This window comes from Phyllostomus discolor, chromosome 1 (genome assembly GCF_004126475.2).
Source record: "Phyllostomus discolor isolate MPI-MPIP mPhyDis1 chromosome 1, mPhyDis1.pri.v3, whole genome shotgun sequence".
Taxonomy (NCBI): domain Eukaryota; kingdom Metazoa; phylum Chordata; class Mammalia; order Chiroptera; family Phyllostomidae; genus Phyllostomus; species Phyllostomus discolor.
In genome coordinates, this window is record NC_040903.2 from 24,270,204 (window position 1) to 24,287,223 (window position 17,020).

A 17,020-nucleotide genomic window follows, 5' to 3' on the forward strand; every position below is an offset into this window, starting at 1 on the left:
ACCAACTGAGCTACACCAGTCAGGGTGGCCTTGCCCTATTTTCTTCTTAGCTTCTTAGTCTATTCTGATATTGGGAATGCCAAAAATGTAGGTCCTCTTTTATGGTATGTGATGTTGTGATGTGAACAAAATGCTAACACGGAGTTTTATGTCATGCCAAAAGATACTCTATACAGAAACACTTTAAAAGTGAAATCCATCGCAAAAAAATTCAATCATCATGACTATAAAAAAAGAAGCCATTATTGTGAACTTTTAATCATGACTATAAACATATAATTATTTCCTATGACCCAAGTCCCAGCCTAACCTTAAAGAACGTACAGCAAGTTAGACAAAACATGTCTACAAAGTTTACCTTCCATGAAGCAGAAACAATTTAGTGAGCATAATATTGGAAATAAGGGTTAAAGTTGAGAGGCAAGGAGAGAGGGGAATAAAGTATATAGTCTTCATTAACTAATGCAATAATCATTTATTTAATGGGTAATAAAAGGGAGAGATTATCTCACTTGGTAAGGTTTACAGTGATAATATTTAGTTATGAAGTTTTAATTACAGAAAAATGGAGAATCAAATTTGAAAAATCAAATCAAACAACCTATTAAACTATTATTTTAAATATGACTTAAGTCTTAAAACCATCTAAAAACAATCCTATTATTAAATTATAATTAAGATCTTTCTTATGAAGCATCATACCAATTCTTTCTACGACGTGATTATTCACGGAAAACATTCTAATACAACCCTCTTTTCTACTTAATGTCCGTTGAACTGGTTTGTCTTTTCTCTCTTAGTTTATATGTTGTAGTGGTCTAAATGTCTCTTTGCCTTCTATTTCTTCTCTTTACTTCACCCAACAAAAGTTCTACTAAATGCTGTTATTACATTAAAAGCAAGGTTAAAAAGCCCCGATAGTACCTCTCTGGCCCTATGGCATTCCAAAATCTGGAATCAACTTGTCTCCATTACTCCCCAGAGCAATCTTTTTCTCCAGTCAGGCTAGATTCCTAATGATCCCTAAAATATGCCAAGAATTATTCTCTTCGATGATGATGAGTTCCCCCTAGATTAAGTCATACCTTGTCTACAAAGTCTTGCCTGACTTAACTCTTACTAGTTGCTGAATTGTCTGAATTCTTTGGCACCTCCTATTATTACCAGTTGTTTAGAAACTCCCTGATCAGACAGATGCTGTCACACAATAATGCCTGTGAGCAGTCCCACTACCCCAGATGCAGGTTCTGTAAAAGGAACTAGATCATTTAGCACATACTATTACAAGCACAACAGACATGCAAATTATGAACGAAACAGCAGAAATCCCAAAATATTATTTTATAATGTAAAATAATTACATTATTATAATGTAAAACACATTTTAATAAAATGTTTCCTACCAAAAGTTTAAATCTTTTGAATAGTTTCCAATGAAATAAAGCCTGACTCTTAAATATTCTTAACAAAATTCAAATTATGATTACTGAAATGCCTTTAGACAAAATTGTTTCAAAAATACCTTAAGATTGGGGTGGTAAACACAATACAATATACAGGTGATGTATTATAGAGTTGTACCCCTGAAACATATATAATTTTATTAACCAATCTCACCCCAGTAAATTCAATTTAAAAAATACCTTAAGAAGTTCAAGTCCTGAACGAATAGCTGTATCTGGACTTACACCCTCCTCTTCATCATCTGCTGTCCCCTCTATTGATTTATTCATCAGCTTTACCAGTGCACTATTAATAAAAGAAAGTCTAAATTAGTAACACCACTAGATTAGTAACTGTACCCTAACTGCATTGTGGCAAGACATACACAGAATTTAAACATTTGATTCAAATATGTTCCTGGGAGAAAAAGTTATTTTGTGACTTTTTAAATTTTGGTCTCTACTTAACAGTTCAGGTTATTTTTAGTTTATCTCCCTCACCCCTTAACTCAATATATATGAATAACTCTAGTGGAAAACAACAAAAGTTAAAAGTGTATGTTAGAAATATATTTATAAAAGTATAGGCAATTTAATATTCATTTCTACATGTTAAAAGATCATTTACAATTTTAAGAAAACAGCAAGATGGTAGTTGCTAAATGGACAAAAGATAATTCACTCAAAGTTAAAAAACAAATGGGCAAAAGCATTAATCACTGGTAATTAATTTGCTGAATTAGTCATTTTATTCTAGAAATTTCTGCAAAGAAGCAATTCATCAGGTACATCATGTTATATTCATAAGCAGATTTACCAATGAAAAACCATTTAATTGTCCAATATTATGGAATTAGTTTTTCAAATGTACTTAACCACCACAAAATGGACTACCTGGTCAATAAAAATTATACTAGCAAACATGGTACTATTTTAAGTAAAAGCAGATGTGATTTTTGGTTTTGAGACTGTTTCCTCATCAGTAAACTGAAAAAAATATTATCTTCCTTTGAGAACATTAAATCATTATAGCAAATGGCCTAGTACATACATACATAGTCAATATTCAACAAATGGAAACTAATCAGAAAAGTTTTAGGTTAAATTTTTTCCTTTGGTGTTATATTACTACATATTTTAATAAAATTATTAATAAAAATTTTAAGTACAAATATATATATATAATACACAGATGTTAAAATTTAAACCACTTTTAGTACTTTCATTTCCCCTTCAACATCACGAAAGTAATTTTAAAAACTTCAATTAATGCAAAATATTCAATTAATACAGAAACATTTTTTGAAAAACAAATTGGATGTGTATATAAGTTAGCTTGAAATATAATTATATACCATACAATTCAGTTATTTAAAGTGTATAATTCAATGGGTTTTATTACATTCACAGGATGGTACAACTACTAATTACTTCAATCTAATTTTAGATTTTACCCAGTTCTCAAAATTCACCCATGTTGTAGCATGTATCAATACTTCATTTTTTAAAAAAGATTTTATTTATTTTTTTTAGAGAGAGGGGAAGGAAGAGAAAGAGAGGGAGAGAAACATCAATGTGCAGTTGCCTCTCACACACCAACCGCCCCCCCCCCCCGCCCCCACTGGTGACCTGGCCTGAAAACCAGGCATCGGCCCTGACTGGGAATGGAACTGGCAACCCTTTGGTTGGTAGGTCAGCATGTAATCCACTGAGTCACACCAGCCAGGGCAATACTTCATTTTAATTCTGAATAATGTTCTAGTATATGCATATAAGACAATTATCCATTCATCAGTTGTTGGACATTTGGGTCATTTGGGTCAGTTGATTGGACCGCTTTTTGGCTATCATGATAATGTTGCTATAAACTCTCATATACAAGTTTTATATAGACATATATTTTCAATTCTCTTGGGCACATAATATTTGAGTGAAATTGCTGGGTCCTATGGTAACTCTTTTTAACTTTTAAGGAACTGCCAAACTGTCTTCCAAACCAGCCCCACAACTTTACATTCCCACCAGCAATATACAAGGGTTCTAATTTTTCCTCTTACCCTTTCATCTCTCTTTGATTATAGCCACAAAAAATTGCCTTATGCCCCTTCTGTGGCCAATCCCCTTTTCCCAAGCTGGCAACCACTGATCTGCTTTCTATTGTTATAGTTATACCTTTTCCAGAATTTCATATATTTTGTGTCAGACATCTTTTATGTGATAAGGTTTTAAAATTTCTCCACTGGTGTTGGTAGAACCAGTAGTTTCTTCCTTAGTATTGGTGAGAAGTACTCAATCATATAGATGGTATTTCTAGTTTAAACATACAAATAATGCTGCTATAGGAGTTAAGTCTTTATGGGAATATATGTTTTCTTACAGGTAAATACTAGTATTGAGAAAATGAAAAGACCCTCCTTTCAATGTGAATGATGTATGCTTCTCTCATTAAAAAGGTATACAGGGAATCTTTTTAGGTATCTTTAGGGAACCGATAATTTAAACTTTACAACACTGCAGTTTCAGATTGTATTTTACTTTTGAGTGAATATATTTCCTAGCTTACCTTATGGCTTCTGAATCAATATGCACAGGTGCAATTCTTTCCAACAAAAATTTGACCATCTCTAAAAAAGGATTTGTTGGCTGCTTAGGATTTGCAAGTTTCCGAGCTATTTCTCTCTAAAAAAGGAAATAGTTTTACTGTAAGTATTTACTTTCATGTTTTTCAAAATAAATATGATTGTAGGCATTAAAAGCACTTAAAGATTCAAAACCAGCAGAGGTAAAACAAAACCTTCTGCTTTAGACTCTAAAATTATACACTCATTAGTCAATCATTGCAAAATTTGGACTGGAGAATGAAAAGTGGATAATGTAGTAGAATTTATGCCTTTCTCTCATAAAATTATTGTTTTGTAAACAACATTTAATGCTCTGTTTTGACAAAATAAAACAATACATGCTTCCATGGGTATGCTTACTGTATTTTGTCATGTATAATGCACACCCATGCTTTTGGCCCAAATTTTCAGGAAAAAATCTTTCATTTAAAATTTTTAATTCAATTATTTATTTATTCACATTTAGATACTTTTTTTGTATTATAAAAGAGTTTTTGAGCACATGGTATAAGAAAGTTTATTTAACAAACAATTATAAAACACAAGGACAGATACAAGGTATTTCTAGTATGACCCATGTATAATGCACATCCTTATTTTCCCCTTAAATATCTGGGCAAAAAAGTATGCATTATACAAGGCAAAATATGGTACTTCGTAATTTGACAAAATACTGTATTTTATTACAATAATGTTTTTTAAAAGAGACAGATTCACATATGTATAAATATTTATAAAGATTTTTATTTCTGGAAGAACATAGCTAAGTTAGAAGACAGTAGCATTACATCAAATAGATCCTACAAAGAAAAGGCATTGCTGAAATGTCTAAAGAATATAAGACGTAATTGATTAAAGTTACAATATGCTGGGCACTGGGGAAAGAAATTTCCTTTAATAACAAGGCTTTTAATTGAATATCTCTGATGAATACATGTAAATTTTATCTGAGAAGATAATGTACATTAAAGTGCTTTCAAAGTATAAGTAGCACTGATAGTAAAGGATAAAGCCAACATTCAAACTTAGGGTTGTCTCAATGCTGAATTAACAAACTTCCTGCAAAATATTAAAACTTGGGAATCATCGTCATAGGAAGGCACTAGAGCATAAAATAGAAAGCAGAGCAGAAGCTATGGCACATGATCCTTCCCTAGAACCAGTGTGTGGAAACTCAAAACCTGAAGACCAAAGGGAAAGCAAATCATCAAGCACACATCTTGATACCACTGCTCACCCTCTCTCACTGTATCATCATGGGTGCACGTATTAATCTATAGTATGTGTTTACTGTTATTCCTTGCTCAAAGTATTTTTGCTGAAATTTTCCATGAATGGAACTGAGACAAAAGGGGAGAAAATTATTAGATCTCCAATTCTACTAATTCTGTTTCTGAGTAAAGTTTGCGTCTTGAGAAGTGACAGGTAGACTCTCATTTAGAAAGTAAGGAGGTAGTGGTAAGTAAACAGTAGGGGACAGAGAAGGGATTCTCAAGGGTAGAATAAAAGCATAGAATGACTGAAGGTAAATTTACTGTTTCTATGTTTCTTCTTCAGAAAGAAACTATCAGGTAAAAAGGAATGTGGATACCAATATCAGTAGCCCTTGGAAAGACTACAGATATTCTGGAAAAGGGCAAAAACTATTCCAATAGTGGTTGTTTTCCTTGAAACAGTGTTTCAAGTGAATTCTAATTCCTACTTTTCATGGAAACACACAGTGCTCACAATATACAATGCTAATGCAAGAGATAAAGAAGTTATTGAAAAACCATTTACCAAGTAAAATAAACTGAAAATTGTAAAGAGCAGAAATATTTTCTTCTGGAGTAGAGTTCTATTAGCTATTTTGTGGCCTATTACTTACAAATCCTCAGGGTAACCTCCCTCCCAAAATGTATTATTTCCATGTTCTTTCCATTCCAAGTGCAGGTCTCATCTCCGTTTTTTTGGTTACTAAAATCAGCAGCACTGATTGGCTGTAGTATTTTTTCTGAGATATTCTGGTTACAAACATGTTTTGCATATATTTTTTAAATTTGGAAACAGAGATTTCTGGTCTGACAAATACTAGAGATTCATGTTTCTGCTATTTTTTTTTCAAACTCAATTCCTGTTTTCTCTCAGAACAAAACACCACTCGATTGTTCTTTCTCAAGGTCCATGTTTCTTGAGCAGTACTCAGTTTGTACTGGTGGTTCTTGCAAAGAATGATGGAGTGTATAGAAAGAACACTATCAATGATCTGTAAGATTTAGACTCTACTTGTAGCTCAACCACAGTAACTAGCTGTGAAACCCTAGAGGAAAAACTTCACCTCTTTAAAATTCAATATTCTTATCTATAAAATGAATTACTCCTAGGCAATTCAGAGCTCACAATATTGGTAAATTCACACAAACCAAATATCTCTAAGGTATTTTCATGCAATTTCATAGTGTGATCCAATTATATGAATAGATGTCCTGCAGGACACAGTACTCTGGACCTCCAATTCTAAATGCCAAAGACGTGAAATCTTTAAATATTCTCAGCAAACCACTTAGCTCAGAAATGTAAAGGTTGAGGTAGTCTGGGGACTTGGCACATCCCTAGGGCCAAAGGAGGAGTCCACTGCTCTCTTACCTAAATTGGCTTCCCCCCATCTCTTCCTAATAACTGGTCTTTTTAGACCCACTTAGATACCACTTAGACGGAATAAAAAATGCTCTGCAACAACTTTGTATACATATCTACTATAGTCCTTATACCTTACCAAATACTTTAAAACAATTATCCCATCCTTATTCTTTCTAGAACAGAGTTAGACACACATATCTGAAATCTTTCTCTTATTCATCTCTTAAAGATTGGTCCCAACCAAAGTATTTGCCATATATGTGTAATACCATAGAAATACAATTTATTTAAATCCTAAAGGGCAGTGTGGGGCCATGTATTAGGTAATATACACAGACACACAGACACACACACACACACACACATTCTTTTAACAACCCTATGAAGATGTTAGTATTTAGAGATGAGACAAACAAGGCTCAAAAACATTGAAGAACACTGTTAATAAATGGAATAAAGAAATTCAAACATACTGAACAACAATAAAATAATTTAAAAAATTCAAACATAGAACTTTCCCATAAAATGCTAAATAAATTAATGGTTTTCCTTCCTGGTATTTTCAATGATACGGGTTTTCTATAAAATAGAATCCTAGAATGAAGATGAAAGCCTAAACAGGAACTACCATATCTGTAGAATACACATACAGAAATATAATTATTGCTGATTTATTGACAAGTGTTATTTCCATGCTAATATATGGAAGAAAATGCATGCACACACAAGCATTTAGAAAGTTCTTATTTACTTAATGAACACAGCATTTTATCTTGTTCAATTCCTACGACCAATCTCCCTGGCTTAGTCCTCTAGTGTATTTCCTGGAATTTGGCTGAAGAGAAGTAAGTAAAGAGAACTAAGTTGGACACAGATACACACCTAAGTAATCCAGAGCTCGTAACATTGGTAAATTCACACAAATAATCTCTGTAAACCAAATCTTAAAGAAATAAATTTCTACAAGCAAAGCTGGAAGAACAAATGTAAAAGTGTAATTTACTAACCACACAAACATCTGCCTGTTTGCACGAACAGGTTGGACTAATCAGTAACTCCAACTGAGACCGCAGTTTCTCATCATCACCAAGAACCTGGTTAAATTTCTTTACAAAATCTTGTGCTTTCCCAGGGTCAGGCAAATTCTCTATAAAATTAAAAGAGAATCAATATTACATAAGAAAAACTACTCTACTAAACTAGAAGGAAGTTTTCTTAAAAATAATGCTGAGCCAACAAGAGAAAATCAGCCTAACTGGTACTAAGAAATAAAATTACCAAGAAAAAGATCTTTTTCTATTACTTAGACTAAAATGATAGTCCCATTGGGTATATTATGTGTCTGGTTTAATATTTATTATATACCTACAGAGTGAATAAACATACTCACTTGCTATGGTCATCAGTTTTCCAAACATGGCAGAACAGTTAGCCTCTGACTGAAATTTAAAACAAAAACAAAAGTCATATGTGCTAACAAATTTCTCTAAAAAAATCTATGCTAAGTATTATACATATTTTTATAGTTAAAAAAATCATCACAATTTACCCACCAGAAAATGAATTACCGTATCTAGGATTATCGTATCTACACCCCAAGTTGATAACAAAAAACTGTGTAGTAGCAACAACTATTAAGTTAGGATAATTAGAAGGAAAGAAGATATCAGCAGGAAAATGTATTTAAACATTTATGAAGTACATAACATTCATAGAGAAATTATCTTGCCAGAGACTGAACAAGATTATTTTGACATAAAACAATTATCTCAAAATGACTATGAAACCATACTAAAGAAAATTAACTAAAAATGTGAAGAGTAGAAAAGAGTTTTTCCTGAATAGAGTTCTATTAGCTATTTTGTGGCCAATTACTTAAATAATCTCAGGAAATCACCTCCCCTCCAAAAACTAGTTCCCTTTTCTTTATTATAATAAAGTATGACTAAATTTGTATGAAATTTGAGTAATTTGAATCAGAAATTGGTAAAATACAGTTCCACAGACCATCCGTTTTTGTTACAGTTTTGTTGGAACACAATCGCAACTATTTATTTACATATTGTCTATGACTGTTTTTGCACTACAAAGGCAGGGTTGCACAGTTCAGCATGAGAGTGTATGGCTAGCAAAGCTGAATTTTACTATCTGGTCATTTACAAAAAAAGTCTGCCAACTCTTGCTTTAGGGTCCATGGGCCTTTGAAAGATTTCAGTCTAAGATTCCCTAATTAAGAATATGTATTCTAGCAAACACATTTAGAAGTTTATTAAGATGTCATTAAATTTGTTTCCCCCACCTTCCAGAAAATGTTGGGTAGAATTTCTTTGTTAATTTGACCTTGGCATATTTATAGACTTTATACCTGATTTGATACTGACTCTCCACTGAAAGGCAAAAAATCATGGAGTAAAATAATGATCACTTCTAATATCATTTTATCTTGAGATTTAATTCTAATTATTTGAAAATTGATAAACTATATATAAAATTTTAGTGTCTAAATACTTTATAAAATAGAAAACACCATTTCTTTCTCGTGGTGGAAAATAAGATTCTGATACATTGATTTGTAATGGAAATTTAGCTTGGATAACTACAGGAAAACTGAGTAATGATTATAATGAGGCATTTAAACAAATCTTAAACTTACTGTAGGCTGCTTGTGCAAGTCCAATAGTTCTCGTACGTGACTTCTAAGCATGTTCTGACACTTCCACATTTCATTGAGAGCTCTGTAAATATAGTTGTAAATATGAAAAAGCATATAATATAACAATACTGGTAATTATTCAACTTTATTACTTTTCTTGTTACATGGTGTAGATGCACCATTCTTCTACCTAAAATTTAAAAAAAAAATTAAAAAGGTTTAATTTTCTTTTAGAGAGAGGGGAAGGGAGGAAAAGAGAGAGAGAGAAACATCAATGTGTGGTTGACTCTCATGTGCCACCTCCTGGGGACCTGGCCCACACCCAACCATGTGCCCTGAATGGGAATCAAACCAGCAACCTTTCAGTTTGCAGGCTGGCACTTAATCCACTGAGCCATACCAGCCAGGGCTCTTCTACCTAAAACTTTAAGCAGAAGAAAATTTATTTATTAGGATTAAGACAGTTTAGCGTAAAAAGGTATGTATAAGGTTTCATATGAGAGAAAATATCTGTGAGTTTTAGAAGGATACATAGTACCTTGCCAGGTAAATGAAGGAACTGAAAGACATTCTAAACAGAAGTGGCTAGAATGTTTTGGTACAAAGACAGATAACATGTGATCAAAGTGCATGGCACACACTACAGAAAAAGATCAGATGACAAAGTCCTTTTCATGCCAGGCTAAGTGATGTAGGTTTGAGATGCCACATTTAAACTGAGTGTGTTTATTCTAGACTCTCTTCTGTCCACGAAAGCAGATTTTCTTCTCTCACAAACCCATTCCATAATTCCAGATGCCCTGAGGACCTCTCAGAAATTAGTGTATCTCTGAGAATTCTTCGCTAAATATTCTGAAATATAAACAGGGACCAAAACCTTAGGCCAGGCATTTACGACCTAGAGTGAGTATTAGGAACCACTTGCAAATCTTTTTTTAAAAAATGGCTAATACCTCTTAACATGATACAGTAAAGATACAATATTACCTCTGTGGAATTTCTGCTGAAAAAGCACAATCTCAATCTAACAAAGACTGGGGGAACCCAAATTGAGGGAACATTGTAGCAAATAATTGGCCTGAGTAATACTCTTCTAAAAGCCATTGAAGTCATAATAAAGAAAGACGAAGGAATGGTTCAAAATTAAGAGACTAGAGAAATGACAACCAAATATGCAATGTATAAACCTACAAAAAGAAAAAAACCCATAAAGAATATTATTTGGATAATGGAGAAAATCCAAATACACATTGGTTTAGAAAATAATATTATATCAGTCTTAAACTTCTTGATTTTGATAGGGGTACTCTGGTTATGTTAAGAGAATATCCTTGTTCTTAGGGGATATATACTGAAGTATTTAGGGATAAAGGGATCCAGTGTCTTCAAACTACTCTCAAATAGTTCAGAAGAAAATATGTATATGGTCATTCTGCACAGAAGTGATTTGGATATACTCGCCTGAAAAAGAACTGGTCTGAGGCTTGGCATAGTAAAGCTCCAGCTGTGTAATTTAGACCCCAGTCAACAGGTGGATGAAAGATAATTCTGACATGGGGACTTATCTGAATCCCTGAAACCATATTACTGACTCAGCTGTCAAATATGAGAGGGGGAGCCCCAAAAACCAGAATTATCTTTTGGAGGGCAGGCCTCTTGTAGTACAGGCTTCCCCTACTAAGTGAGTGTTCTAGGGATGCATCTATGTCAGTGTACCAGCTGCTGTTGTTGTGAGAGGTTGTGCTTGACTTCAGTGAATTTTTTTTGAAGAGTCAACGTGTTTGCCCATTTCACAATGGGTGATTTACAAGCGCACCTACCAACACTGCTCTGAGTGTTCAGCAGTTTCTGACCAAAACAGCATGACCCCCGTGCCCCACCATCCCAATTCACCCCATCTTGCCCTGAGTGACTTTCTGTTTCCTCAGATGAAAAAAGTCCTCAAAGGGAAATGTTTTGCTGATGTGGAAGAGGTGACACAAAAAAATGTTAGAAGCACTAAGACACATCAAGATCGATGAGTTCAAAAGCTGTTTTGAGCAGTGGAAAAAACATCTTGATAGGTGCATTGCTTCCAATGGAGAGTACTTTGAAGGTGACTGAAGTTTAAACATGTAATAATAAATACACAATTTTTTATAAATAAATTTTGGGGGGGTTTTGGCCCCCCCTTGTATGCCTATGCATAAAAGAACATTCCTGCTTTTGACTTAACCTGAATTTATACAATTTTTCTCTATATATATTCATCTAAGTTTCTTGATTCAGCCAGAAGCAACAACTCCATCAACAATAATTCGTTAGATAAGATGAAGTAATTTTATAAATAAATTTTCAAGAAATACTCCAATCATTAAAAAATAACTTACTTGACAGCATTTGGATCCAAACTAGCATATAAATAGTACAAGCATTTCATCCTCTCTTCTGTTTCCAGGTTGTGGGGGACAAGATATTGAGCAAAGATTTTCTCTACCAACAGCCTATGAAATAAAACATCCCCAAATAAGATGATTATTTTATTTTTAGAGATTTTTCTTTCTAGTCTATCAAAAAAAAACCCAGAAAAACACCAAATGACATTATTCTGTTGTTAGAAACAATAGCCGTTTTGTATTTTAACCACATCTTGCAAAGATAACATACCAATGGTAATGTGTATGTGTGCAAATACAGTGCAAAAGATCAGTAGGTGATCAGTTCTTTTCCTTGGAGGTTATTTTTACATTTAGAGCTAAAGAGGCTATATGTTATTCCTAAACATGGGGTGCTAGGGTACTAGGTTACCTGTTGTGCCATTGTTCTGGAGCTATAACTAGTTACTTGACATTACATATATAAAGCTATATCTCAAGAATAGCCAATTCTATAGAAAAAAACACCATTAATTTCCTCTGATTACAGTTCAGCTCCTTTCTCATGTCAATTAAAATAATCAGGGGGGTCCTCCTCCATTCAACTTTCTCAAAATTTAGCTTTTCCTGTGTACATTTGATCTTTTTTCTTTCTACAGTCTTGCTAAGCTTATATTCATTATTTGGTATCACTGGAATAAGACAATACAGGGCTCCCCATTAATCAATAACATGCATAACCAGTGATGCAAAAAGTTAGTCTAATTCAGTAACACATTACCAAGTACTTTGCAAAACCCACAATCATTATTACAATCCAATATAGAATAACAAGTAACATTCATACAATGAAATCGATATAAGGTCTCATCACATAAAAAAAATAATTGTAACTAAGTATGGGAATGAATGTTAACCAGACTTTTCTGGTGATCATTTCAGGATATATACAAATATAGATTCACTGTGTTGTTTACCTGGCATGAATATATATAATTGTTAATTATACCTCAACAAAAAACAACAACACAGTAATACCTCTATTGGCACTTACAGTGTTGCAAGAAGGAAAAATAATAATTAGCAATTATTGAGTAGTGCTGTATTGCCAGGTATAGGGCTAGGGGGCTTTATATCCATTATTTTATTATTTAATCCACATGACAACTCTTTAAGGAAGGCTTTATTACTACTCCATTTCAGATAAGACTGAGGTGGCACAGAGGGTGTCAATTATGCAACAGCACACACCTCGTAAATGGCAGAATGACTATTTGGTCTCTAGTCTGACACCAAAGACTGTGCCTATTTCACTATTATTATGCTACCTTAATCTTGGCTAGAGTCTCACTTAAACACTGTATGTACAAATATACAAAAAATAGTTTGTAGACTTAGAAGCTATTAAAAAATTAATAGAAGTAAACTGTATTTTTTTAAAATGAAAATCATTTTTATATTCAACCATTCTATCAACATATTACTTACTTGTCATCAATGCTATTTTGATAATAAATATGCAAAAGTTTGTCTTTTATCCAGCTGACTTTCTCTGCAGCTTCCTTTCCTGCTTCACCATGAAGACAGTATTTCTTATAAAGCTGAGCCAAACCCATCATAGCTTCTTTTCTTACTCGCCACTAGAAAGTAAAGTTTATTGGATGAGCTAGATACCAAACTTCAGTATATTAGTCTGCAAAAAGTGCCAATTCTTTACTAGGTTGTACAATTCAACATATGTGTACAAAAACTGGCACAATTTATTTTTCGTAAGAGGCAGACAAACTGCTTTAGCAACACTTTTGAATATGTTCTAACTTAGAAATCAGGCTACTTTAGAAACTACCCAATGCAAAGATAACTAAATCATCTGCCAATTTTTCCTTCTCTCAAATTCAAGCAATAGTAAATCTTACAGAAGAGCTCGCTCAGTTCTGTCTAAAAAATATTTGGCCAAGTTTTAGAAGCAACTAAAAGGTAAAATAAAGTATGTAATTCACTATGTAAACAAAAAAGGAATGGTTTATCCTAGTTATATACCTTTTATGTTAGCTCAGAACAAGAGCAAATTTTAATACCAAAATCCTAGAATGACTAAGTTGGAAAGCACTTTAGTGATTACTTTAGGTGAACTTCCTTATTTTATAAATTAAAAGGGTGAATAATTTATCTAAGCACATCCTAGTTAGTGAAAGACTCTCTGGCACTGCTAGTGTTTGGGATGGTTTACCAGTCAGAAAGTAAGCTGGTAGAAGGAGGTGGACAGAAAAGGAGACTACAAAAATGCAGAGTTAGTACCATGATAGTAAGGTGTAATAAAAGCAATAACCAAAGGAGATATCTGTCTTAATAACAAATCAGAAAACACTGTCTTTGGTTTATTTAAATAATACTCCCTTATAAAACTTTTGTATCATTTTCTCATGTATAGGCAATTTAATGGATGGAGTGAAACTGTTGCCACACAACAGGTAACAGATGGCTTTCGACATTTTTTAAATGAAACCAATTAATTTGAACAGTAAAACCTAAGATTACATCCTGTCCCTACATTTTACAGGGAAAACGAATTTCAAAAAGGCTATACTCAAGGTCATCTACTTTATTATACCTAAAATGTCCAGTAAGTGCTATTACGACCGTATCATATCATGCAGTCTCAGGAAGATTCATTCATTTGCTCTTTCTGAAACTTTAAACATTGACAGAAATAGGAGTTGAAATGTTTCTAAAAGGCAGAAATAACAGAAATGGCAATTTAAATTACCTGTGTGTGGACTGTGGGGTGAGCTAATTACCAACTAACCACTAGGGAGACTACCATTTATTTAAATTAAAGCCAAGGGGGTAAAATCTTCAAAGTCAGAATTACTAATATAGTTGAACAAGTCATCAGTGTCCATGTTACATAATGGCCTCTTTTGACTATTTTAAAAGACCGTAAACAATAACTCTTGCTTTATTTCAAAACCAGGAAATATCACTTTTCTACCTGGAAAATTAGTTTAGTTTGTAAACTAATTAGATGGTTTATAGCTAAACGATTGTACATTGGATTTGGGAGAAAACAGGTTTTCAACTATGCCCTAAATAAAATAGCACAGTGCAAAGGCAACCTTTGTCAAAGATGTTAATAATAGCATGTCTAATCAGTTTGCCTTGTATGCCTGTCTTTTGCTTATAAATGACACTATGCCTTTAGCAATTGCTACTGCCGTTCTTAACACTACTTTTCCCTATCAACCCACATTTTTGACTGCTTTCACATGGAGGAAATCACACAAAAGGAAGAAATAAACATACAAAGGTCATTTTTGCCCCTAGATGGGCATAGCAATATAAAAGCATCACTATCATAAGAAGTATGATAATCTTTCAGTTTAATGAATGACAGAGCCACTGAAGTTCTAAAGTAAGTCACTTTTGAAAATGTTAACTATAGGTAATAAATATGGATGATCAATCCCTACTCTTTTGAAACTCATCAAGTAAGTGAAAAGGTAAATCAAAACTTTAATTTAGCTATTCTTTTTTAAAAGGTAAGCTAGGTAAGCTAGAAGATAAATGCGTGCCTAGGATCTGAAAAGCTATAGACCAATGTATTTGTTTATAAAGATAATTTAAAAACACAGAAATACAAATTATTAGCTCTTTATTTGGCATTGTATTAATTTGCTTTTTACACAAAAAAAGCTTTAAACAGAAAATAATTTCTATTGCACTTAGCAAGCAATTTAAACAAAGTAATTACAAAAGAGTAAGATCCTTCAGAGTTTACCCGTTTATCCAGTGTTCTTTCCCTTACAAAGCCAAGTAGCTGATCATTTACTAAGGCAAGGTCTCTTTTGGCAGCTGTTATGATGGTAACAATGACATCATGACGAATAGCTTCTTCTGGATCATGTGATCTAACTTTCAAATATTCTGTAATAAGAGAAAAAAAAAACAAGGCAAGTGTTAGCTATGATACCTGTCATGTTCAGAATGCCAGAGCAGACTAATACTTTAAGCTTTTGTCCATACTGAAACCATGTTTGTACAATGTGGCATGAATTAAAATCATTTTATTTTTTGAGGCAGCAATGCCCTATATAATCACAAAGTAAACTATACCATAGAATTCACTACTGCATAGTCATATCTGAATAAATCATGTATTTTTACATCAACTATTCTGGAAAAGCCAAATCATTATGCAATATCTGATTAAACAGATTATGATTAAGGCTACAATGCAAATTAAAAGACTTAGAAGAAAAACAGTAAAAATGCTTATAGCGAGTTTGCTGATAGGTGTATATCTCCACATAACACAATATAAAATACAGAATTAACATTCTATGACCTATAAAATATTTCCAAATATTTACAATATAAACAAAACCAAACTAAAAAGTAGTATTTCCTCTTTTTTGGTGAACAGCATTTTGATAGAAGCCATTTATTTGCTACTGCCAAACAAGCAGGTTCAAATGCTCTATGTGAAGAAAGAGAAATTCTCGTCTAGTCCAGAGGATAATCACTTTCCTACTGACTATTTGATATGTTACTATGTTTAACTATCATGTATGCATAATGATTTCAGAATATATCATAAGAGCCTACTTCCTCAAAACTATGATTTCCAAGAAATTACAAAGGATTACAATATGAAGATTTCAAATGTAATTTTATTGTATAAACATGAAATTGTTTACTATTCCATGGATGACATACACCTAAAATGTCAGAATTAAAACCTAATTAAGAAATTGAAGTTTAAGGTCACATCTAAAATATATTTGTGTGATTACTCTTATATTCATAATATAAACCGTCTACCTTACCTGTAAGATCCTTTGCTAAATCTGGGTGATTCATTAAACAGTGACTGGCAAATTTCACACTTTCTAATCTCACAGGAACATGAATGTCATTAAATCTACATATAAAAAGATGGCTCAATATTAGTTGTAAGGCAAAACAGTTATTTTCAAATAAGGTACATACATCTAACAGTATGTAAATGCCTATAAACTATAGTTACTGATTATAAAATGTGATTATTTATAACAGTTATGTTCTGAAGAAAAAGTATAAAGTAAAATGATACATAATTTCATATTTTGAAAAAAGAATGTTTACCATGTAAAAACAAATAAAAAATAGTCTAAATACATCTCTCAACCCAAACTACCAACTTTGTAGAGCTAAAATTTCAAGAGCTTAAATTATGCTACAAAGCAAACAAAAAATATTCAAAACACACAAAACCTAATTGAAAGCATTTTATACTAGGAAAATACTACAGGGATGGAGGTAGAAAGTACATCATATATGAGGAGAACCAGA

General features: G+C 32.7%; 1 protein-coding gene across 3 annotated transcripts in view; it reads right to left on the minus strand.

Annotated features, from left to right (window-relative positions):
• Positions 1-17,020, minus strand: part of PDS5A (PDS5 cohesin associated factor A) — a 119,767-nt gene that overhangs the window by 46,196 nt on the left and 56,551 nt on the right. For all 3 annotated transcript variants that reach the window (XM_028507080.1, XM_036019899.1, XM_028507081.2), the window contains exons 10-18: positions 16,516-16,610; positions 15,468-15,613; positions 13,178-13,329; positions 11,705-11,818; positions 9,336-9,417; positions 8,073-8,121; positions 7,690-7,829; positions 4,006-4,121; positions 1,644-1,749 (exon numbers count right to left, since the gene is read on the minus strand). In XM_028507080.1, the coding sequence (XP_028362881.1) occupies positions 1,644-1,749; positions 4,006-4,121; positions 7,690-7,829; positions 8,073-8,121; positions 9,336-9,417; positions 11,705-11,818; positions 13,178-13,329; positions 15,468-15,613; positions 16,516-16,610 (1,000 nt within the window). The remainder of the gene's footprint in view (positions 1-1,643; positions 1,750-4,005; positions 4,122-7,689; positions 7,830-8,072; positions 8,122-9,335; positions 9,418-11,704; positions 11,819-13,177; positions 13,330-15,467; positions 15,614-16,515; positions 16,611-17,020) is intronic.